At 42.2% G+C, this 24,059-nt stretch overlaps 1 protein-coding gene across 1 annotated transcript in view; it reads right to left on the reverse strand.

Moving 5' to 3' along the window:
- Nucleotides 1–334: 334 nt before the first annotated feature.
- Nucleotides 335–24,059, reverse strand: part of LOC141132295 (sulfate transporter-like) — a 72,700-nt gene continuing 48,975 nt past the window's right edge. The window contains exons 3-4 of the mRNA XM_073620557.1: nucleotides 16,836–17,435; nucleotides 335–3,102 (exon numbers count right to left, since the gene is read on the reverse strand). Coding sequence (XP_073476658.1) covers nucleotides 1,507–3,102; nucleotides 16,836–17,435 — 2,196 coding nt within the window. The 3' untranslated portion in view covers nucleotides 335–1,506. The remainder of the gene's footprint in view (nucleotides 3,103–16,835; nucleotides 17,436–24,059) is intronic.

The raw sequence follows: 24,059 nt of genomic DNA on the forward strand, positions 1-24,059 counted from the left end.
CATATTGGGAATCCACTAGAACAGGGATATGCAATTAGCGGACCTCCAGCTGTTGCAGAACTACAAGTCCCATGAGGCATAGTAAGACTCTTGACAGCCACAAGCATGACACCCAGAGGCAGAGACATGATGGGACTTGTAGTTTGGCAACAGCTGGAGGTTAGCTAATTGCATATCCCTGCATTAGAGGCCAGGCAGTACCATCATCATGCAAGCTGTTAAGTAGTGAGCCATACTAAAAGTTACCTTAAGCCACTGGTGTACTCAAAATATGTGCTTATTAAAAAAATAAATAAATAAAAACCTGACATTTATGGTATTACATCTTTAGCTTGTGTTTATTATAACATTACAAGAACTACATACACATTGCATGTGTTTAATGTACAGTAATAATTTTGAGATTTAACATACAGAGATTTACCATATATATTTAAAAATTGACTTGTATACTTTCAAAGAAATCACCCAAAAACAACCTAAAATACCATTATTATTTACAGTTATTTTACATCAAGTAGGGAACTAGTCTTTTCTAGTGACTTGTAGTATTATTTTTCATTTTTTCATCATTGTATTTTTTTCAGCTTTTTTGCTGTTTGTTGTTATATCTTTCCTAATAAGTTCTAAGTGAGATTTATTCATTTTTCATTAGAAAGCATTGACAAAAATTATGTTTTCTTGTTCAATTTTACACATTAAAATATTAGTTAAACAAAAACATTTCACAGCCTGTTAAAATATTGTTCCATGGATTTTGTTCAATTTTATTTTTGGTTTTTAAAGCGCATCATTTCATGTGGCTTCAGTTCTTTTTCATCATTTTCCTCAAATTTTATATCAACTTGAAAATGAACACATTATATCAATTTTACCTGAAAATGTCAAAAAGGTCAAACAAGGATGCTATTCAGGTGACTGACATCCTTATTAACCGAAGACAATGGTAGCTAGAAGGTTGTAATGGTGCACAATGAAAACCTGTGACTTTGTGTAACTAAAAGGCAGGCTTCATCCACAGGCCGGCTTGTGGGCAATTTTTAGGCATTTTGCCAAGGCACCCCTGAATAAACCTCAAGACACCCAAAAGTGCCTGGGCATCCTGTTTGATAAAGGCTGCTTTAAATGCTGGTATCCTTTTCTTGAATTGTGTTCATGTTAAACCCTGTTTCCACCAAGTGACAAAATGCAGGTTATTGTGTTCTCTAGTTCAAGTCCTCTGTCTGAGCCCACTGAAGCTCAGCTCATACACATTAGATCTTTAGAGGGAAGTTATATAGCACAGAATCACATGGCACAAGGCTACAGTCCAATCCAGAATATTGCAAAATGGTTACTTTGGCGCCATGTTAGCAGTTCAATTTTAGTTGTTGCGTACAGTTGATCATTAAAATTCGACTGATGCTGATTTAAAAAAAAATTTAAGAAAAATCATTTGAAAGTATATAAATCGGATTTATATTAAACACTTACTGAATACTAATTGCTTAATACAACTGAACATTTTCACTTCGTGAAGTCATTGCTTATAGCTTGATCTGGATCAAATGAGAAGGCCGCATCCCTCAACTGAATTTCTTTCTGTTTTTCTTTAAATTGCCTCTCAGAAAATGTCACTGCATCATGAACACTGTGAAAGGCAAGCAGCTCTATATCACCGCTGATGTTGACGAAATACCCTCCATCATGAAGGGATCGGCGAACTGATGGATTGCAGTTAACAAGGTACACTCGTACACCTATCTCCTCATAGTCACTGCGGACTTCTTTAAGAACACCTAGCCCCACCGTGTCTATAAACTGCATGGCACCGCAATCAATAATAAGGGAGTGGATGTCAAGCTGTGGTACAGAAGTTTTGGTGGCTGTCCTCTTCTCGGTTTTAATCAAATTGAACCTAGCAATAAACCTATTGCTAGTCTCTCTTGAAGCCACTTCTTCTTCTTTCTTTGCTTTCCTTTGTAATGTAGACACTATGGAGGGGTTAATGCCAGTTTTGCTATAGAGAGAACTTCTAAAGTAGTCTTTGTTGGCATAGTAGAGAGAGGCATCAAATCGGAATATTTTAACATTAGGTATGTTGTTCAGCTCTTTGTATGTGAACTGGTCTTCATAAATCTCTGTTCCGCTCACTTTACCTAATAGAGTTGCCCTTGGCCTCTGAGTACGGAAGATCACACAAAGCATGGAGAAGGAAACAGCTACCAATAATCCAATCTCAGTTGAAATTAGGGAAGACGCTAACATGCTGACCCACCAGACCACTGTATCAATTTTACTAATGCACCACATTTTTGGAGTGTCAGCAAATTTTCTCAGTGCTCCTCTAAGACTGGTTATAGTTATGACACCTAAAATGCAATTTTGTAGTGAATAGAACAGAGGGGCAATGGCAAGCAGTACAAGCAATAATACAGCTGAGCTGATTATACCATTTAGCTGGGTGTTGGCACCTGTAGATTCTCTTAGAAGACTTTTGGCGAGAGCGGCACAGTTTGCAAAACAGGAAAAGAAAGACGGGATAAGATTACACATGCCTATAGCAATCATCTCCTGATTGGTGCTGATTGTGTAACCATGTTTTTTGGCAAATATTTCAGCAAGAGATACTGTCATTGCAAATCCAATGATTGCAATTGGCACTGCATCAGCAGCTATGCTGGGAATCAAGCTCCAGTCTGGAGCCTTTGGAACCTGGAATCCAGTGGGAATGGTGCCACAGATTGAGGATTTATATTTCACATTAAAACTGAAATAATAGGAAACCAGTGTGGCCACAATAATTACTATTAATTCTATTGGAAAGGGGACTTTCATCTTCTTTTTAAATCGATCATTTATTTCCTTGAAAGGGACAATAAGGGTTATTGCAACAATGCTAGTAACTAAATCACATATATTAGTGCTTTTTAAATTGGAGAAGATGTCAACCCAAGTAAGAACCAAAGCCCCAGCGCCATCACGACGAGGGATCTTTAAGCCAAGGAGATACTTCATCTGTGAGGTCAGAATTGTCAGTGACGACCCAGTGACAAAACCACTCAGCAGAGGCTCTGACAAATACATCGAGATGAATCCAAGCTGAAAGATTCCCATAAGGATCTGAAAAGAAAACATAAATATAATGAAAGTACATCTGTTTTCCTTTTTTTTCCAGTTTAAAGCAAATATAATGCTAAAAGAATAAAGAGAAGGGACTCTTCTATTTATTTATTTATTTCAATTTTCTTGCTGTTTTTCTTGCTTGAATTTTTTAAGTCTTTCCTTGAAATCGTCAATGGTAGTTGAAGCAAGGTTAAACTGTAAGAAAGTTTTAGCTACAGTGAAATGATCATAGATCCTTTTAGTGCTCATGGCATACTTACCTGATCTGTGCAATGGTATTGCACAGAGCAGCCCGAACCTCCTCTTCCGGGGTCCCCAGCCGGTGCTCTCGGCTCCTCCTGCTCTTATGGTGTCATACCTGAGCCGGGCTTCCGCTACTGCCTTTCTATTACAGGTATGATTTTATACACAAAGTGATCCCATGAAAGTGGGCTCAGTTAAAGAGCCCACAACATGGGATTGTAGCCGCCGCGTTTGTCTATAAAGTTTAAAACTTATTTAAAAAAAAAAAAGAAGAGCGGGCTTGTCACGAGGCAGTTAGGCGGGAAACATGTTTTTCCTACAGTCAAGGGGTCTATATAAACCCCCTGTGCTGACAGCCCCACTCACAGTTGTCCTGAAGCGGCTTGGCTGAGCTCTGCTATAATACAAAGTTATTGATACTTCAGCTCGCCAAGCCGTGACAGGACATAAGTCCCTGGTTCGGAGGGTATTGGAAAAGGCGGCTGCAGAAGGTGGCGATGAATGGCTACAACGGTGTCTGACACTGGCTGAAGAGAACCCGGAATTTGACACAGCAGTGACAGAACAGCAGCCCCCCAGAACAGAGGACGGAGTCAGCTGAAGGGACCCGGCCATCAACAATTACCTCAGCCCAGCGCTCCCCAGCTCACGGGATTCAGCGGAGCATTCCAACTGAATGTCCGGTGTCTGAGTCAGCATTGGAACAGAGGGGTAAATCCTGCCCAGCAGAAGAGGAGGAGGATGTCTAACCAGTGGCGCAGCTCGCTGGTTGGCGTGTCAAGAGGAGAAGGCCGATCTTCTCTCCGTCCACGAGTCGCAGCAGTGAAGGTAGAGGGCGGGCGCGTCGTTTCCCTCTGACATCCAACGTCACTCCGCCCACATCCGAATTACCGCTTCCCACTTTTTGGGCTGCTCTGCCTACCTCACCTTCTGCCAGAATGTCTCCACCCAGAGTAGAGGTAACACCGCCACCTGTGGCAACTTTCTCCAGGCATATGTCTCTGGTTAGATCATCGGCATCACAGGCATCTAGGCCATCCAGGCAAGATACTGTGAGGGCCCCCTCGTCCAATGCAACTCTAAAAAGGCCAGATGTCCGCAGCCTCCCATCACAGGGAGTCCACATCCCAGTAATTTGTAATCATCCGGAGCCTGATCAGACGTATGTGCCTTCTAATACTGAATTGATTAACCAACTACCGTATTTATCGGCATATAACACGCACCGGCATATAACACGCACCGGCATATAACACGCACCCCAATTTAGGAGGGAATTTTAAGGAAAAAAAAACTTTTAGGAGGGAAGTTGAAGGGAAAAAAACTTACATTTAAATGCCCATCATTGCAGCCTTCTCAGTGCAGCCTTGCCCCAGTGCAGCCCTGTCAGTGCAGCCTTCCCCAGTGCAGCCTTCCCCAGTGCAGCCTTGTCAGTGCAGCCTTCCCCAGTGCAGCCTTGTCAGTGCAGCCTTCCCCAGTGCAGCCTTATCAGTGCAGCCTTCCACAGTGGAGCCTTCCCCAGTGGAGCCTTGTCAGTGCAGCCTTCCCCAGTGCAGCCTTGCCCCAGTGCAGCCTTCGATCCTCTATCCCTGCCATCCTGGGCTTCAAAATCGCCGACCGCGATTTGAAAATGGCGCCGCCGGCGCCGAAATACACAGAGCCGGTCCTCGGCTCTTCCCGACGGCTCTCGTTCACTTTCGGCTCCACTCGTAGTCCCAAGCGGAGCTATCCGAACCTAGCCGAGTAGGTTCGGATAGCTCCGCTCGGGACTACGAGTGGAGCCGAAAGTGAACGAGAGCCGCCGGGAAGAGCCGAGGACCGGCTCTGTGTATTTCGGCACCGGCGGCGCCATTTTCAAATCGCGGTCAGCGATTTTGAAGATGTGACAGCTTAGGATCGCAGGGGATCGGCGTATAACACGCACCTGCGATTTTCCCCTGATTTTAAGGGGAAAAAAGTGCGTGTTATACGCCGATAAATACAGTACTTCTTTCTTTAAACAAATTTAATGATTTTTTATCAGTACGTCAATCACCTTCTGTATCACCTTCTCCTGTTAATGTTTGGTCTTCTAATGCTGTTTCTCATACTAATCCTGTTGTTACATTTCCTAACGTACCTGTCAGTTTGTCTACATCTGTTCCTGAAACGTGCTTTAAAGAGGTTCTACCCTGTGAAATGTCTCCATTAGGTTTTCACTTGCCCCTTTGTAAAAGAAAAAATCTGGAAAGGGGAATTTTTGGATTTATTATCCTTATTGCCTATTTCCAAAGAATTTTTTACTAAATCTGAAAAAAGATCTGAGGACAGCATGGATGATAATAGATGTCGTCTGGTTTCTAGGTCTTTCTTTCTTTAATTGGTTGCAGGCACATATACTTGAAGCTTACAAAAGTTTTGGTGGTATGGGTTGGTTTAACTATGATGAATCTTTTCATCAAAAAATTACCATTTATCCTAATCTTAAATGGGGTAATAAAGATGTTGGGTTGTGGTTGAACCTTATCATTTCCCAAAAACCTGTTTTTTCAAAGCAGCAACCGCAGTCAAACTTAAAGTCTAATGGTTCAGTTTCAGTGTATAAAAAAGGTACATGTTACGCTTACAATGAAACTCAATGTAAATGGTTGAATTCATGTCATTATCGACATGAATGTTCTTTTTGTTTCGGCAACCATCCGGTATCCAAATGTTTTAAAAGATCCTCTAGTATTCAAGTTCACAAGGATCATTCCAAAAGCCTGCACACCAGTGAGGCTGTCCGCAATGCATCATTGGCTAATGCTGTACCCCGACAGGGAGAAAGCACAATTGTTAATTGATGGTTTTTCGGTGGGTTTTAAACTTCCAATTTTTTCAGGTTCGGGTTGCCATTTGTGAAACAATTTAAAATCGGTATTTCTTCACACGGATATAGTTAGGGATAAATTGATTAAAGAACTTTCAGCTAACAGAATTGCTGGTCCATTTATTTCTCCCCCATTTATCAATTTCCGCGTCTCTCCGTTGGGATTAGTCCCTAAAAAAGAGGCTAACTCTTATCGTCTCATATATCACTTTTCATTCCCAGTAGGTTATTCTTTGAATGATGAAATTGATCCATTATCTGCCTCGGTTAAATATGCTACTTTTGATGATGCTGTCTATCTTATAAAAACTTTTGGTCGAGGTGCATTATTAGCAAAAGCTTCTATCAAGTCAGTTTTTATATTATTGCCCATAGCTCCAGAATCCTATAATTCTTTAGGTTTTTGTTTTGATGGATATTTTTTCTATGATAAATGCCTTCCTATGGGTTGTTCGTTGTCCTGTTTTTATTTTGAAGCTTTTGCTTCATTTCTTCAGTGGGTAATGATTTATGAATCTGGCCATAATGGAATAATTCATTATCTTTACGATTTCCTTTTCGTCTGCCCTTCAAATTCTTTGGTCTGCTCTTTAATTCTACGGTTATTTTTTCTCATATCTAAATTCTTCGGTATCCCTTTGGCACCTGAAAAGACTGCCTTTCCCTCTCCAATTATTGAATTTTTAGATATACGAATTGACACCTTGTTATTTCAATTTGAGCTTCCTGCTTTGAAGATTGATAGGCTTCAATCTTGCATTTCAACTTTCGTCGAAAATTTTTTTATTGAAAGAGCTTCAATCTTTTTTCGGTCTTTTGCTTTTGCGACTCGTATTATGTCTATGGGCAGAATATTTTGCAGACTTTTATCTTTGCTATGTCTGGTCTCAAATCTCCTTTTTCTCACATTCGTATCACTTGTGAGTTAAAGGATGATTTATTAGTATGGTCACAATTTTTACAAGACTATAACGGAAGGTCACTGTTTCAAGATGATTTTGTTTTTTCTAAGGATATTGAGTTATTCACGGATGCAGCTGGCTCTTGTGGATTTGCTGCTATTTTTCGCACACATTGGTGTTCCGGAAAATGGCCTCCATTTTGGGTTTCCAGCAAGGCTACAAAAATATAGTTTTACTGGAATTATTTCCAGTCATAGTTGCTTTAGAAATGTGGGGAAATCATTTAGCTAATAAACAAATTATTATTAATACAGATAATAAAGGTGTGCTTTTTGCTTTAAATTGTCTTTCTTCAAAATCTTTATCCATTATCAAACTTTTACGGTATTTAGTTCTTTTATGTTTAAAGTTAAATATTTGGATTAAAGCGACATATATGCCAGTTAAGCAAAATATCATTGCCGATGCATTATCTCGCTTCCAGATGGCGCGTTTCAGACACCTATTGCCAAATGCAGACATGGTTGGTTTCCATTGCCCGAGTCATCTTTGGGATCTGATCTAACTCCAGTTTTTTCAGCTATAAAAAAATTCAATCGCTCCAAAAACATGGACTGCATAGGAGAAATGGCTGTCTTTTAATATAGAGTTAGGTTTTTCTGGTTTTTCTCCTACTAAAAATTCCATTTTACCTTTTCTTTGTTCACTTATGCAGTTAAATTTTTCTTTCAATCATAATAATAAAACATTAGTTGGGGTGTCTTTTTTCCTGAAGTCTCATAATTTACGAGCCTGCAATAGTTTCTTCTCAGTTAAGCAAGCTTTAAAAGGATTAAAAAAGGTAAGGTTGTTTCCAGATATGCGTAGACCGATTACGTTAGATATATTGTCCAAGCTGTGTTTGGTTACTTCTTGTGTTTGCATTTCAGAATACGAAGCTTTGTTATTTCATGCAGCTTTCATTTTAATTTTATTTGCTGTTCTCCGTATCTCTGAAATGTTGCTAAAAAACAAACGCAGTTTGGATGGTTTACAATTATCTGAACTCTCCATTTTAGATGACCAGGTTCGCATTTTTATTAAAAGATCGAAAAAAGACCAAACAGGTAAAGGCCGTTGGCTCAGTCTATTCACTTGTGGCGACTCCATCCTTTGTCCGCTTTTAATTTTTATTAGATACCTTTCTGTTAGACCAGTTATTGGAAGTCATTTCCTGGTTCATTTGGACTCTTCTCCTATCACACAATTTCAATTTTCTGCAGTTTTCAAACGCTGCCTTTTTCTATTAGGTCTTTCACATTTTCAATTTCCCCCTCATTCTTTTCGCATAGGAGCCGCTACAGAAGCTGCTAGATTGGGTTTAAGTAATGCGGTCATTATGAAGTTAGGTAGATGGGAGTCTAGTAGATTTAATATTTATATTCGTCCTAATTTATCTCTTTGATTTATAGGTGCCAAGTCTTATATTTGTATAGTTGGGCATTCATATATATACTGGGCTCATAAAAGAGCCTCACAGCGTTGCTACAGTTCCAACTTATCTTTACCTTTCAAAAAATTTCACATCCTTTGGAAAGGCATTAGAGGTCTACAATGGACTGATCTTTTCTTTCATCTTTCTACTTTGTTTCATTCTTGGCCCTCACCATCTCTTTTAATTATCCACCTGGGAGGTAATGATGTTGGTAAACTAAAAACTTTGGATTTTATGTTTTTAATAAAACAAGATTTGCATCGTTTACAACTTTCTTTTCCAGATACATGTATTGTTTTCTCTGAAATGGTTTCTAGATTACCTTGGTTATATGCTGCTAATGGCAGATCACTTGAAAAAATTAAAAAGAGGATCAATCATTCCGTCAAAAAATTCCTGCCATTACTTGTGGCGTTCTCTTTCTGTCACGTTGATTTGGAAGGAGGATTCCCTGGTTTATACAGACAGGATGGTGTACATCTATCTGATGTAGGTTTAGACATTTTCAATTTAGGCCTTCAGAATATTGTTGAATGGGCCACAGTGCTGGGGTAGCCATGTTTGTTTGCAACAAACCCGGCTGGTGGGAACTTTGTTTTTTTATGAATTGATTCATTTATAGCTCGAGTTCTATGACTAAGTGAGTTTAGAATTTGTTTTTTAATTTTGAATATAATTTATTTATTGATTGTTATTTGAAAAAAGATTATTAAATTTAATTAATATACCAATAAAGGTGCCGCTGCCTTTTTAATACCAAATGTGTTGTATCGTGTTTTATTAATAATACATAGAAGTGTGCGGTTTACATTCCCATGAAAGTGGGCTCGGTTAAAGAGCCCACAACATAGGATTGTAGCCGCCGTGTTTGTCTATAAAGTTTTAAAACTTATTTAAGAAAAAAAAAAAAAAGATGGGCCTTGTCACGAGGCAGCTAGGCAGGAAACACGTTTTTCCACAGTCAAGGGGTCTATATAAACCCCCTTTGCTGACAGTCCCGCTCACAGTTGTCCTGAAGTGGTTTGGCTGAGCTCCCCTTCCCTCCCACCCCTTGTCGCCGGCACCATTATGTGGTTTTGTCACCCTTGGATCAAGGGGGGACTTTGTTTTTTTATGAATTGATTCATTTAGAGCTCGAGTTCTATGACTGAGCGAGTTTGGAGTTTGTTTTTTCATTTTGAATATAATTTATTTATTTATTGATTGTTATTTGAATAAAGATTATTAAATTTAATTAATATATCAATAAAGATGCCGCAGCCTTTTTAATACCAAATTTGTTGTATCGTGTTTTATTAATAATACATAGAAGTGTGCAGTTTACAGTCCCATGTCAACAGGGTCACTTTAAAGTGAATCTGTAATCAGATTAGCTTTCTTATAGGGAACATCTGAAAATGTTAATTGTGCATATTCATTCATCCTAAAAAATCCACATTTATACACAAATTCATCCTGAAAAAAGCAGCATACTTCCTGTACCATAAATGGTGGCTCTATATCTGCAGTGTAAGATAATCTAAAGCACAGCCAGATGTGACTGCTAGAAGATTTGGAGTACAATTTAATGATGTCACTACTGTACTGCTAACTGTTCTACAAAGAAAGCTGCAGTGCAAGGATCTCCCTGCTTTTGTTTTGATCATTCTGTAGCTATATGCTTCCTATCATACATGTGCTGCATAAATATTCCCCCAACTGTCATCAGCTTTACCATGAGGAAGCTAAACCCTGCTTCCACCAAGAGCAAAGTATAAGGACAAACTGTTCTGCACTGATAAGATGTGACAGTTAAAGTGGTTGAAAACTCTTACATATACCCAATGAAGTGACAAGACGATACATAGAGATGAAACAAATCCTCCTGCATAGGTTGTATCTGTTTATCTGCAGCCCTCGCTTCTGTAGATTGTTTTAAAAACACAAAGATCCAAGGATTTTTTTCTAATCTCTATGCAGGGATATGAAGTCTCAATGCCAATCTCAATGAGGACTGCTCTGAGTCCCGACTGGAGGAAAGGAACATATACCCCTTCACACAGTGCATGGAGAACATGCTGAGCTGTGGATATGAATCACAGGCTGTGTGCTGGAGTTCTCCTCCCCAGTCACTTTTTTATGTCTTGGTGCTGGGAAAGCTGTCTTAAATGACTCATGCTGATAACAGAGAAACAAGGCAGCAGAGAGAAATCACATTTAGTGCTTTGGATGGAGGCTTAACCAGTGGCGGCCTGTCCATAGGGGGGGCATGGGCACCGCCCCCCCCCCCTCGCCCCCCTCCAGGAAGCCACACAAAAAAAAATGTAAAAGAAAAATAATTAATACTGGCCCTTTAAAAACAAAAAAATACAAAAAAAGGGTCCTTAAGTGCACTGTGTTCGGACGCCGGACACAGGGCGATGCCGGACACAGTGCACTTATGCGAAGCGCCACATCTATGCAATCACGACATTGCAGACATGACACTGCATTTGCAGGCGTTTAGCCCGCCTTGCGGCATTTTCTGAAGCACCGAGTAGCTTCCGCCCGGCCATAGTAGTATATAATACATTCACCGGGCGGAAGCTACTTGGATCTTCAGATTTGATTGACATCTGACCTGAGTTAGATGTCACTTCCTGCTTCTCTCTCCCATTGCGCCGAGAGAGGAAACAGGAAGTATGCCGCTCCATCGCCGCTGCCAGTGGAAGGAGACACCGCAGGAGAGGACAACAGCAAGGTAAGTACCACTGTGCGGAGAATGGGACGGGGGTTTGAAGTGACAGAGGCTGCATTTAATGGGACACAGGCAGGCTGCATTTGGGGGGGGACAGAGGCTGCATTTGAGGGGACAGAGGCTGCATTTGGGGGGACAGAGGCTGCATTTGGGGAGAACAGGGGCTGCATTTGGGGGGACAGAGGCTGCATTTGGGGTGACAGAGGCTGCATTTGGGGGGGCAGAGGCTGCATTTGGGGGGGACAAGGCTGCATTGGGGTGGACAGAGGCTGCATTTGAGGGGGACAGAGGTTGCATTTGGGGAGGACAGAGGCTGCATTTGGGGGAACAGAGGCTGCATTTGGGGGGACAGAGGCTGCATTTGGGGGGCGACAGAGGCTGCACTTGGTGGGGGACAGAGGCTGCATTTGGTGGGACAGAGGCTGAATTTGGGGGGACAGAGGCTGCATTTGGGGGGACAGAGGCTGCATTTGGTGGGACAGAGGTTGCATTTGGTAGGACAGAGGCTGGGACAGAGACTGCATTTGGGGAACAGAGGCTGCATTTGGGGGGACAGAGACTGCATTTGGAGGACAGAGGCTGCATTTGGGGAGGACAGAGGCTGCATTTGGGGGAACAGAGGCTGCATTTGGGGGGACAGAGGCTGCATTTGGGGGGCGACAGAGGCTGCACTTGGTGGGGGACAGAGGCTGCATTTGGTGGGACAGAGGCTGAATTTGGGGGGACAGAGGCTGCATTTGCGGGGACAGAGGCTGCATTTGGTGGGACAGAGGTTGCATTTGGTAGGACAGAGGCTGGGACAGAGACTGCATTTGGGGGACAGAGGCTGCATTTGGGGGGACAGAGACTGCATTTGGAGGACAGAGGCTGCATTTGGGGGGACAGAGGCTGCATTTGGTGGGACAGAGGCTGCATTTGGGGGGACAAAGGCTACATTTGGTGGGACAGAGGTTGCATTTGGTGGGACAGAGGCTGGGACAGAGGCTGCATTTGGTGGGACAGAGGCTGTATTTGGTGGGACAGAGGCTGGGACAGATTCTGCATTTGGTGGGACAGAGGCTGGGACAGAGGCTGCATTGGGGGGGGCAGAGGCTGCATTTGAGGGGGACAGAGGTTGAATTTGGGGAGGACAGAGGCTGCATTTGGGGGAACAGAGGCTGCATTTGGGGGGACCGAGGCTGCATTTGGGGGGAGACAGAGGCTGCACTTGGTGGGGGACAGAGGCTGCATTTGGTGGGACAGAGGCTGAATTTGGGGGGACAGAGGCTGCATTTGGGGGGACAGAGGCTGCATTTGGTGGGACAGAGGTTGCATTTGGTAGGACAGAGGCTGGGACAGAGACTGCATTTGGGGGACAGAGGCTGCATTTGGGGGGACAGAGACTGCATTTGGAGGACAGAGGCTGCATTTGGGGGGACAGAGGCTGCATTTGGTGGGACAGAGGCTGCATTTGGGGGGACAAAGGTTACATTTGGTGGGACAGAGGTTGCATTTGGTGGGACAGAGGCTGGGACAGAGGCTGCATTTGGTGGGACAGAGGCTGCATTTGGTGGGACAGAGGCTGGGACAGAGGCTGCATTTGGTGGGACAGAGGCTGGGACAGAGGCTGCATTGGGGGGGGGGACAGAGGCTGCATTTGGTGGGACAGAGGCTGCATTTGATGTGACACAGGTTGCATGTAAGGAGGGACTCCGCTGGGGGCACCTGATGTAAGGACAGACTCTGCTGGGGACGCCTGATGGCATCTGGTTGTAGGCGATGTGGCTAGTGACACGCTCAGGGCTCCCACTGATTCTGCATTATGGTGAGTTGAATGATTTAATTTTATATTACAATTACAATTATATTACAATAGAAATAATGCGCTTCAATCATCCTAACACCATAACAACCATGGTGCCGAGATGATTGAAGTGCTAACACCAGGTGTTTGGAGTATCTTTATCTGCTGATTGTTAAACTTTTTAGAATACACGTATTTCTATTGTTGTGTAGGATCTGGGCCTGCTGTCCCTCCATCCCTCTCTCCCTCTCCCTCCATCCCTCGTTCATCTCAGACGCTAACCACACCACCTTAGAGCCACGCCCACTATTTTACTCAAACCACGCCCATTTTCACCAAGTGGGAGGGGTCAAAAAGGAAGGGTGGGGTCTGGCGCCCCCCCATCCTAAAACTTCACCAGCCGCCACTGGGCATAACATACAAACATCTGCTTTCTTTGTCTTTTTACTTATTTAAAATGTAATAACTGCATAACATTGTTAACTGTCACAGTTACCTATGTAGTGTTAAATAACAACATAAATGGCAATTTAAAGATGCATGGTTCATTTGAGATTTGTTTCTCAGAAAAGCTAGTTTAGTATCCACTGATATGAAGTATTAATGCTCTCTTTATTTTTGGATATGACAACCCTAAGAGGCTGGGCTGTCAAGATTAGTAGAACTCCAGCTATAGTTTTTGTGTAAGGTGCGGTAGATTTAGAACTTATGTGATATGATATGCTGACTGCTGTCTGTTCCCCTCAGTTCCTATGTGGTCATCAAAACAAGAAATGAGCAAAATTTCTCCTAGGGCAACATAGACAATAATTTCCACTTGACCTCCAGAAAATTTACCCCCCTTCATGACCAGGCATTTTTTTTGCGATACGGCACTGCGTTATTTTAAATGACAATTGCACGGTCATGCAATGCTGTACCCAAATTAAATGTATACCCTTTTTTTTCCCACAAAGAGCTTTCTTTTGATGGTATTTGATCACCTCTGGGTGAAAAAAAAACAATATTTTTTTACTTTCTACTTAAAAAAACAAAAAAATAAAAAAATCGAATTCCTTCATAAATTTAGGCCAATATGTGTATTCTACTACATATTTTTGGTAAAAAAATCCCAATAAGCGTATATTCATTGGTTTGCGCAAATGTTATAGCGTCTTCAAACTATGGGATACATACTGGATTTTTTGTTAGCCTCCCTGGCGGTATGAATTTTTCAGATTTTTGATGCTGAAAGCGGTACAATTATTTTGCATGGAAATTTGGCGTTCTATATTATAGGCCTGTAATTCTTAGGAATAACTCGCTTAAATCTGTCCAAACAAGAGTCTAGTTGACATCCTGGGTATGATAAATTTTGAAAAACGAAATCATAAATTATAATATAATAAATAACTATAAATAATTATAACAAATAATAATATAATAGTAATACAAAAATATTCAATAATGTAATCAAATCAAAAACACTGAAATTTGCTCAGTTGCAGAATTGTCGCTGTCATTACTTTCAGTGTGTGATGATGGATTTCCCCACAAATCACTATCGCTCAATTCTGCAAGTGATTCTAATTTATTATCGCTGTTTTCTAGCTGGTCTAAAACCACTTTTGATGTAAAGGGACGGTTTTGTTTGCTATGGACAATCTCCAGTTTCCAGGCAGAAAGAACAGTATTTATGATATAAAACTGCATGCAGAGCATTGGACAAACCACTAGGGACAAAAGGGATGGGAAATAAATTGATACAGTAATGTAATCTGTAAGATTACAGTGTACTGTATATGTATTGTGTGTTTAACTTTTAGAATTTGGCGTCGTTCTCCGCCCCCGTGCGTCGCAACGCTCGCAGGGAACGGAGCTCGGCTCCATGATAGATCGAGCGGAGGACAGCTCGCTCACACAGCGGGGAGACATTGCAGGATCCTGAGGACAAGGTAAGTAACATGTACCAGGATCCTGTGATGCAATCTCAAGTGTGGCTCGGGGTTACTGCTTTTGGTACTGAAAATCCACCTCGAGCTACACTCGGGAATACTGCCAGGGGGGTTAATACTATTAATGGCGGTGACAGTGGTTATTGCTAAAAATATGTACTGTCACTGTACTAATGACACTAGCTGGGAAGAGGGTTAAACATGTAGGACGATCAAAGGCTTAAATGTGTGCCTAACCTGTGTACACTATGTGTGCTGTTTTTACTAAGGGATCTGATGGATTTTATCCCCTGCACTGCAAGGAAAGAAGGAACGTGTAAATAAGGGTTCTGCTGATAGAACAGAGCTATGCCTTGTTTAGATAGGCAGAGGTCTATTCTGTGTCTCTCCCCACTTATCAGCGGGTGCCGGAAGACATCCATTGGCCAGCACCTGCTGATCAGCTTGTGCTGTGTCTAATAACAGCACAGCTGTGGCACCGGCGGCGTGCACTCCATACCCAGAAGTGCTGGATCATATACTAGGTACGTGATCCAGAGCAGGAGAGCCACCTTGCCACCGTACATCTAAGTTATGAGGTTGGCAAGCAGATATAAACCCTTTTACGTGGTAAGGAAAAGGTTTAGCACCAAGTGAGACATTGAGATAGCATGTGTAGAGTAGACAAGGGGTTGATTTACTAAAACTGGAGAGTGCAAAATCTGGTACAGCTTTGCATGGTAGCCAATCAGCTTCTAACATCAGCTTGTTCAATTAAGCTTTGACAAAAAAAAAAAAAAAACTGGAAGCTGGTTTCTATGCAGAGCTGCACCAGCAAATCCAGATAAGAATAAATGACAGCATACTAACAGATAAATTGCAAGTAATGGAGTCTTTACTTGTATGACATAACACCAATGTTTCATAGCTGCAAGGAACCCTTGCAAATGATGGTGTTAAGTCTAAACTAGTAAAAACTGCAAATTCTGGCATGTATTCTTATTCAGATAGGAGGAGATAAGATAGGAGCTACATTTAGATATAGAAAGATCTTACAGCTAATCTATAACTAAAGGCAAAACCTTATATTTTAGATTTGAATAGAGTGGAAAGGGAATAGAACACCTGTCAGGTTCTTATTGTTGTCTGTATCGTCATTAGGGAGATTCGCCCTCTCTGTTTGCCCTGTTTTAAACCAAAAGTGAAAGAAAATCAAACATTTTGGGTTGTTGACAGAACAGGAATAAAGGGGAAAACTTTCAAGGGGGGCACTAGTTCTGGTGACTCTGGTGACAACAAGGCATTCCCTCACTTTGATGGGATTTTCTCTCACTTGTCCATGGGAAATCTCCCCAACTGGACAAAGAGGACAAAAAAAAATCTGACAGGGATTATAACCCTTATTTACACTATCCAAAATGAAAAAAAAAAGTTTTGCCTAAAGCTCTATTTTAAGGTATAAATTGTATAGAAGAGTAGAACTCTGGTTGGCAATTAATGGACATGACAAGGCCTCTAGGTGGGCTTTGGGTGGAAAAACAGGAGCTGGACCAACTCCTGTGAGATCAAAAATAGTTTAGTTCATCAAAAAATAAAAAAAAAACATCAAAAGGACAAGCAAATCTATTTTATAGGTTCTAATAAGCCCCTGTCATTACAGCATAGAATTACTGGTAATAATCTGGATAGTTTTGGGTTTGAATGGGCTATAACAAAATCATATACAGTCCACAGGAAAAAAGGTGTCTGTTTTAACCCTAAAATTACTGCAATCTTTGTAACCTATGTAGTACAACCGGGGGCTGTTTTTATTAATTTTAAAAACTGCTACAGAGTACTATTTTTACCTACCTGGTATACACCAACAATAAAGGTCAAAGAGGTTGCCACAGTAATGGCATAGCAGCTTTTACCGCACAAAGTTCCATTGACCAGTGATGAGTTTACTGCTGCTGTGGTAGTTTGATCTGTAACATAGCCAGCTGCTTTTAACTGTTTGTTTACTGCCTCACCAACCATAAGGCACAACACTCCGTATGTGCCAACACAATTGTGACGTGATGTTGCTGTTAAGAAATAGATGATGCAGCAGAAAAAGTTGGTGTACAGTCCATAGATGGGGTCTTGATTGGCTAACAAAGAGTAAGCAATTGACTGTGGAATGGTGACAATGCCGACTACAATACCAGATGTAATATCGCCAGGCAGGTACTTTCTGATCTTGTAACGTGGAAGCCATGTGAGTACTGGGAAGAGGGTTAAAAAGAAGTTGTAAACCACCTTTGGGCCATCTCTGCAAACCTCTTTAGATAACTCTGTGAGGCGTTCCTTGGTACTGAGTTCTGGTTGGGCATGTTCTTCAAGTTTCACATGCATATAGTCAAATGATTTGGAATCATGATGTTCATTTGACTCTTCAAAATCATTCTTAGAGTCTTCTGGGTCTTCCACCTGAAAATAAAATAAATATGCAAGATAGATATATATACGTATAAATAAGTATCAGTGTAGTACTCCTGTCACTAGACACAATCCACAAAACTTAAATTTACACATAAATTTACACATAAAAATCTATGCACCTCCAGGTTCTCCCAAAACCGTTGGTGCCATTAGTATGCAAATGATAGGAAACACCCCAAAAACATCCCACAATGTACTACTGTACAGGGTTCTAAAGTCATACATAACAGCCTCCATATCCTATTGAAAAGCTCCTATAATTACACAGTGGAATCAGTAGGAATTATAACCACTTGTCCTGGCCAATTCTAAAGTTTATCACATACATGTAAAAATCAGCTTATTTTGCTATTCAATTACTTAGAACCCCCCCCCCCCCCCAAACAATATATATGTAGCACTAACTCTCGGTGGAGCTGCTGGTTTAAAGCGGGCTGTTACCGTCACCTTTGCTACCTTTATTTTACCGGAACCGGGTCTAGGGTCCCGTTGCGTTTACCATCATACAATGCAGGCACCGGACACTTGAGTATCTTTTCCAATGCTTTAATAAATTTGAGTTGCAGGAAGCAGCAGGAAAGAGGTAGAAGGAAAGTTGCAGGGAAGCTCAAATACCTTTTCTTAACGTGCTTAATGTAACTTTAGGTATTGAAAGCTTGTAGCTGATTAAACTCTCTCTGTAGACTTAAATCTTTGCCTGCCTGGATAGGTTTCTCTCACCAACCTAGCAACCAGTACGCAGCACGAACAAAAGTCTCTGCCACAGACTTGATTGGAACAAAACCCGTACGATCCTCTGCCACAGGATGTAATGGTTTATGGTGAATAGCAAACACAGCACTAGAACCTTTAAGCTGACCCGGCAGGTAGGTAGGATTAATTTAGGATACGTCCTCCAACTGAGTCTCCAGACCAGCACTCTGCATGATCCTTCCATGACGGGTACTCCCTTGGGATCCTCTCAGTTGTCCAGCTTCTTCACACAGGATAGACAGCCCAGGACCATCCTCTGCAGCTGTGGTAGGCCCCAGACAGGCTTCTGGGCCCACCCACACGCCACAGTGACGTGGGCCTCCCGATTGGAGGACCACGAGGTAGTACTCTTAGCGCATACCTGTCGGCCGTGAGGGCCAGCAGGTGTACGGAAAACGACCTCAAAACATGGCGTCTGTCCCATAAATACCCTTTCCCAGGATGCTACTCGGAGGACCACCTCCACCGAGTTATCCCCAGGATAGAGAAGCACTCATACACTTCGACGTGTTGCCTTTCCAACACTGGCCCATAGTAACAACGACACCCACAGGCACAGTGCAAAATTACATGAAACTCAGCCGAGCTGGAACAGAGGCAAATCTGACTATGTATGAACAGGTAACCCACTAAATTTACCTATCAGCAGTAGATTAGAAATCTACCAGCGCTACATACTCCCCCCACTACAATAGACGTTGTCCTCAATGTCTGTCAAAAATAACTCTCAAGCCTGAGAGTAGGTATTTGAACTTGAAACTTGGATAAGGGCAAAGAAGAAGGAAAGATAGTATAGAGATATACAGTTTTAACATGTATATAACAGTATGTTCACATCCGCAAACAAAATCACATTATGACTGTCACAACCCCACTATCTATCTAGCTGAAAATCCTAACAGCTTGATGGAGGATCCAGTTGCTCCTGAAAAAAACAAAGTTAGACACACACCAAATATGTACAATATCCCTAACAGTTTGGGAGCAAAGTCTCATTCCAGCAGGAGAATGACACTCTCTTCCCATCTTTAAAGAAACAAACTAAAGAAACTTTAGAAGTCCATCCCTATTTTTTTTTAGGTAAATCACATCCTTTCAATGAGGAAAAATCCAGCTAGCAAATAGTCTTTGGATTTAGAAACGTTGAGATGAACATTATATTTTGACCACGAAGATCGCTAAACACTGACACTGTCTAACTATACACCCCAAAGTTCTCTGTTCATAATCACCAATAAAACCGAGGATCTGGCAATGTCAGTTTTTTTCCCAGTTTATCCACTGTGGTGGATCTCATGCGGCAACAAGTAGGCTAGACTCTGCATGATCCTTCCATGACGGGTCCTCCCCTGGGATCTTCTCAGTTGTCCAGCTTCTTCACACAGGATAGACAGCCCAGGACCATTCCTCTGTGGTAGGCCCCAGACAGGCTTCTGGGCCCACCCACACGCCGCAGCGACGCGGGCCTCCCAATCGGAGGACCACGAGGTAGTACTCTTAACGCATACCTGTCGGCCAGGAGGGCCAGCAGGTGGACAGAAAACGACCTCAATGGCGTCTGTCCCATAAATACCCTCTCCCAGGATGCAACTCGGAGGACCACTCATACACTTCGACGTGTTGCCTTTCCAACACTGGCCCATAGTAACAACGACACCCACAGGCACAGTGCAAAGAGACACCCACAGGCACAGAGGGTGTCTCAGGCACAGAGGAAAGTGTGACTATGTATGAACAGGTAACCCACTAAATTTACTTATCAGCAGTAGATTAGAAATCTACCAGTGCTACATATATTTTCTCAAAGCAAAGTCCCTGGAGAATAAAATGGTGGGTGTTGCAATTTTTTTGTGCAGTGTTTTAACTCAAATTTTCAGGAAGAATACACTTTATTACACTTTTAGTGCACAGAGACACAATTTTTAGGTAAAAGATGATAAAAGATGATGTTATACTGAGTAAATAGATACCTAATATGTCATGCTTTAAAATTGCATGTAACCACGGGGGACAGAGCGCTTTCAATTTTTTCATTTTAGTATTTATTTCATTTTTATTATTTTTTTTTATTTTATTGCTATCACAAAGGATGAAAAACATCCCTTGTGATAAAATGGGCCACGACAAGTCCTCTATATAGAAAGATCTGGGTAATATTAGACCCCAGATCTTGCCACTGCCCTCCAAAGCAGCGAGTCAAACTGAGATCAGTTTGATCATCTGCTATACAAGCCATTAACATCTTGTAAACAAACAAGCCAAAAATGGAATTGACAACCTCCTCATTGCTTCCAGTTTCTGATATCACAGAGGAGGAAAAATAACGGAAGTTCCTTACAGTCTTCCTAGCTCACATGAGTTCCAGGTTACCCAGTGGGATGAGAGAGCCTGGGAAAGGGAGAGATACCCTTCTACCACCTGTAAAAGTGATCAGGTGGCTGTAGAGCTGCTTGGATCTCTTTTACATGAAAGCCCATTGCATGCTCTAAAGAATGATACCAGGATCATGGGGTATATATACACACGGCAGATGGGATTAATTGTTGCCCCAGTGTCATAAGGACTGGAAGTGAGGGAATCTTCTTCCCACTGGGGTCACAGACAGGAATAAAGGGCTGCCAGAGTGACCTCTCCCATGTGATAGTGTTTGGGCCTGAGCAGGCAATCGGCAGGGAAAGGAGGTCAGTGACATCCTCCACCTGGGTAGCCCTGACACCATCTGATACTTATGAGGGCCATACATGCCTTAATAAATGATTGATTTATTTGCTAATCAATCTCTCCCAATAAAAATAATTGATCTATAGTCGACAACCCAACTGATTGATATGTCACACACAGTGAAGTGTATTTTGATTCATAGTAGGAGGATACAATCGTTGCAAAATGATTGATCGTTTTCTGTCCTGGCTGATTGACTCAGTTTGATCAAATCAAATCTAAATCAGGTCTAAATTGATTAGAATGGAAGGGATGTCTATTTGATTATTTGCTGATTTGTTAATCAATAGGATAATAAAATTAAAGTGTATATGGTCACTCTTAGGAGGCCACAGGTTGCAGAATAGAAATTTGCTATAGCAGCTGCTAGCAATAATCTCAGGTAAAACCCGGCATGCTGGTTGTACCCAAGTTGATCGATTGATCAACTTGATACATTCAGCCTGCCCATACTCGCTTTTAATCTCAGCCTGTTCCTGCTGAACCGCCCGAGCTGTGTATGGCCTGCCTTACTCAGGGTGGACTCCTGCAGTGGGGAGGTGGCAGGGGAGTGTGAATCAGTAAGTATACCTTGCTGGGGGATTATGTGGCCTATCTGGAGACATTTGCTCCTTGCTGTTAATGGGCAAAGTAACAGTTTCTCTCTAAAGTGTAAAAAATATTTCATGAATCCAGCTCTATCAAGAAGTAGTTATATTGCGCATAAACACTGTAAACATTCATATACTTCTTGGCACCAGATGTCTCCTGCAGGCCTAACATACACTGTAATAACTACAGAAATGAATGGGAGCCATCATATATGTTCTAGTATGTAAGAGCATCAAGCATCAGCTGCATCTCTAAAAATGTTTAAAGATCATTGAGTGACTACAGTTGGTTATAAGTCATTGCTCACGCATTGTAGATTAATTCTTAGCAAAAACAGATAAAACTCTGATAACTTGAGGTAATGTCAGCACTTGTGGCTATGCGGGGGTCCACCTAAACCGCCAAAAAAAAAAAAAATATTAAAAGCCAGCAGCTACAAATACTGCAGCTGCTGACTTTTAATAAATGGCCACTTACCTGTCCCAGGGTCCAGTGATGTCGGCAGGCGACGCCGAGAACCCGCTCGGTTCTCGGCAGCTGCCGCCGCCATCCTACGTGAGGGAATCAGGAAGTGAAGCGTTGCGGCTTCACTTCCCGGTTCCCTACTGCGCATGCGCGAGTCGCGCTGCGCATCATAACTGGTCCCCGCTATCTCCTGGGAGCTGTGTGTTTCCCAGGAGACAGTGTGGAGGGACAGGAAGAGGCATAGACTCCCATGGGAGTCTATGCCGGAAGTGCGTGCAAATACCTGTCTTAGACAGGTATCTGCACCCCCCTCCCCCCCTGAAAGGTGCCAAATGTGACACTGGAGGGGGGGAGGGTTCCGAAAAGCTGAAGTTCCATTTTTGTGTGGAACTCCGCTTTAAGACCTCACATATTCCTATTTGTCCATTAGTGTAATGAACTACATCAGCGGACAATAGGAATATACAGAACACAAGAAGGGGAGGGCAAGCTTTGTCAATCTAAAGAGGTTCAGACACTCTGCCTGTCAGAGAAGCCTTGGATTCAGCTGTAACAGCAGCGTCTAAAGCTGGCCATACACTAGTAGAATTTCATTTGTTCAAAAATCTACTAGTGTATGTCTATGTATAGGTACCTCTAGGTGTCTGCATCATAAACTTGCATCTGTTTTTTTTTTTTAATGGTCTCTTTAACCACTAAGCCACCACCCACCGTCATATGACGGCGGGACGAGGCTTCTGTTGTTCTGGGAGGACGTCATATGACGTCCTCGCCCTCCCGAGCCACTAGGGGGCTCGCGCGCGCCGCCGGTGGCGCGCGCACGTGCCCGCTGCGTCGCTCGGAACCCGGTGCGCATGCCCGGCGGCCGCGATGTCCGCCGGGCACCCGCGAGGGTAACAGAGCAGGAGCGTGGATCTGTGCATGTAAACACAGATCCACGTCCTGTCAGAGAGGAGAGGAGACCGATGGCGTGTCCCTTGTACATAGGGACAGCGATCGGTCACCTCCCCCAGTCAGTCCCCTCGCCCCACAGTTAGAATCACCTCCTTAGGTCATACATTAACCCCTCGAGCGCCCCCTAGTGTTAACCCCTTCCCTGCCAGTCACATTTACACAGTAATCAATGCAATTTTATAGCATTGATCGCTGTATAAATGTGAATGGTCCCAAAAATGTGTCAAAAGTGTCCGATGTGTCCGCCGCAATATCGCAGTCACAATAAAAATTGCAGATCGCCGCCATTACTAGTAAAAAATAAATAAATAATAAAAATGCTATAAATCTATCCCCTATTTTGTAGACGCTATAACTTTTGCGCAAACCTATCAATATACGCTTATCGCAATTTTTTTTTACCAAAAATATGTAGAAGAATACATATCGGCCTAAACTGAGGAAAAAATTTGTTAAAAAAAAAAAAAATTGGATATTTATTATAGCAAAAAGTAAAAAATATTGTGTTTTTTCAAAATTGTCCCTCTTCTTTTGTTTATAGCGCAATAAATAAAAACCGCAGAGGTGATCAAATACCACCAAAAGAAAGCTCTATTTGTGGGGAAAAAATGATAAAAATTTAATTAGGGTGCAGTGTAACATGACTGCGCAATTGTCATTCAAAGTGCGACAGCGCTGAAAACTGAAAAATGGCTTGGGCAGGAAGGGGGTGTAAGTGCCCTGTATTGAGGTGGTTAAAGGCTCAGTTCACCTTTTGTTTTCTTCTAAATTCCAGCTCCCCTGTGCACCAATATAGCATTCATGTCATTTTTTTGCAAAAATATCAAAGCTTTCCATAAAATCTACAGACACATACCTTACTGTCCTCCATCCATGATTCAAAACATATCTATTGCTTCTGTCTTACTATCTTACAGACTGTAGGTCATGACACAGGAAGGAGTTGACCAGCTGATCTCATTAGCGCACACCCTGCATCATCCACCCTCCTACTCCCAGGTGTATGTTTATTAAATGAAATGCAATCAATCAGTGATCATCCTTCTCACTAAATATACAATCAAATTGCATAGTGTATGGCCATCTTTATACAAGTACATAGGAGGGAGTGGACAGAAACACTCAGCT

Source organism: Aquarana catesbeiana, linkage group LG03, assembly GCF_042186555.1.
Source record: "Aquarana catesbeiana isolate 2022-GZ linkage group LG03, ASM4218655v1, whole genome shotgun sequence".
Lineage (NCBI taxonomy): Eukaryota > Metazoa > Chordata > Amphibia > Anura > Ranidae > Aquarana > Aquarana catesbeiana.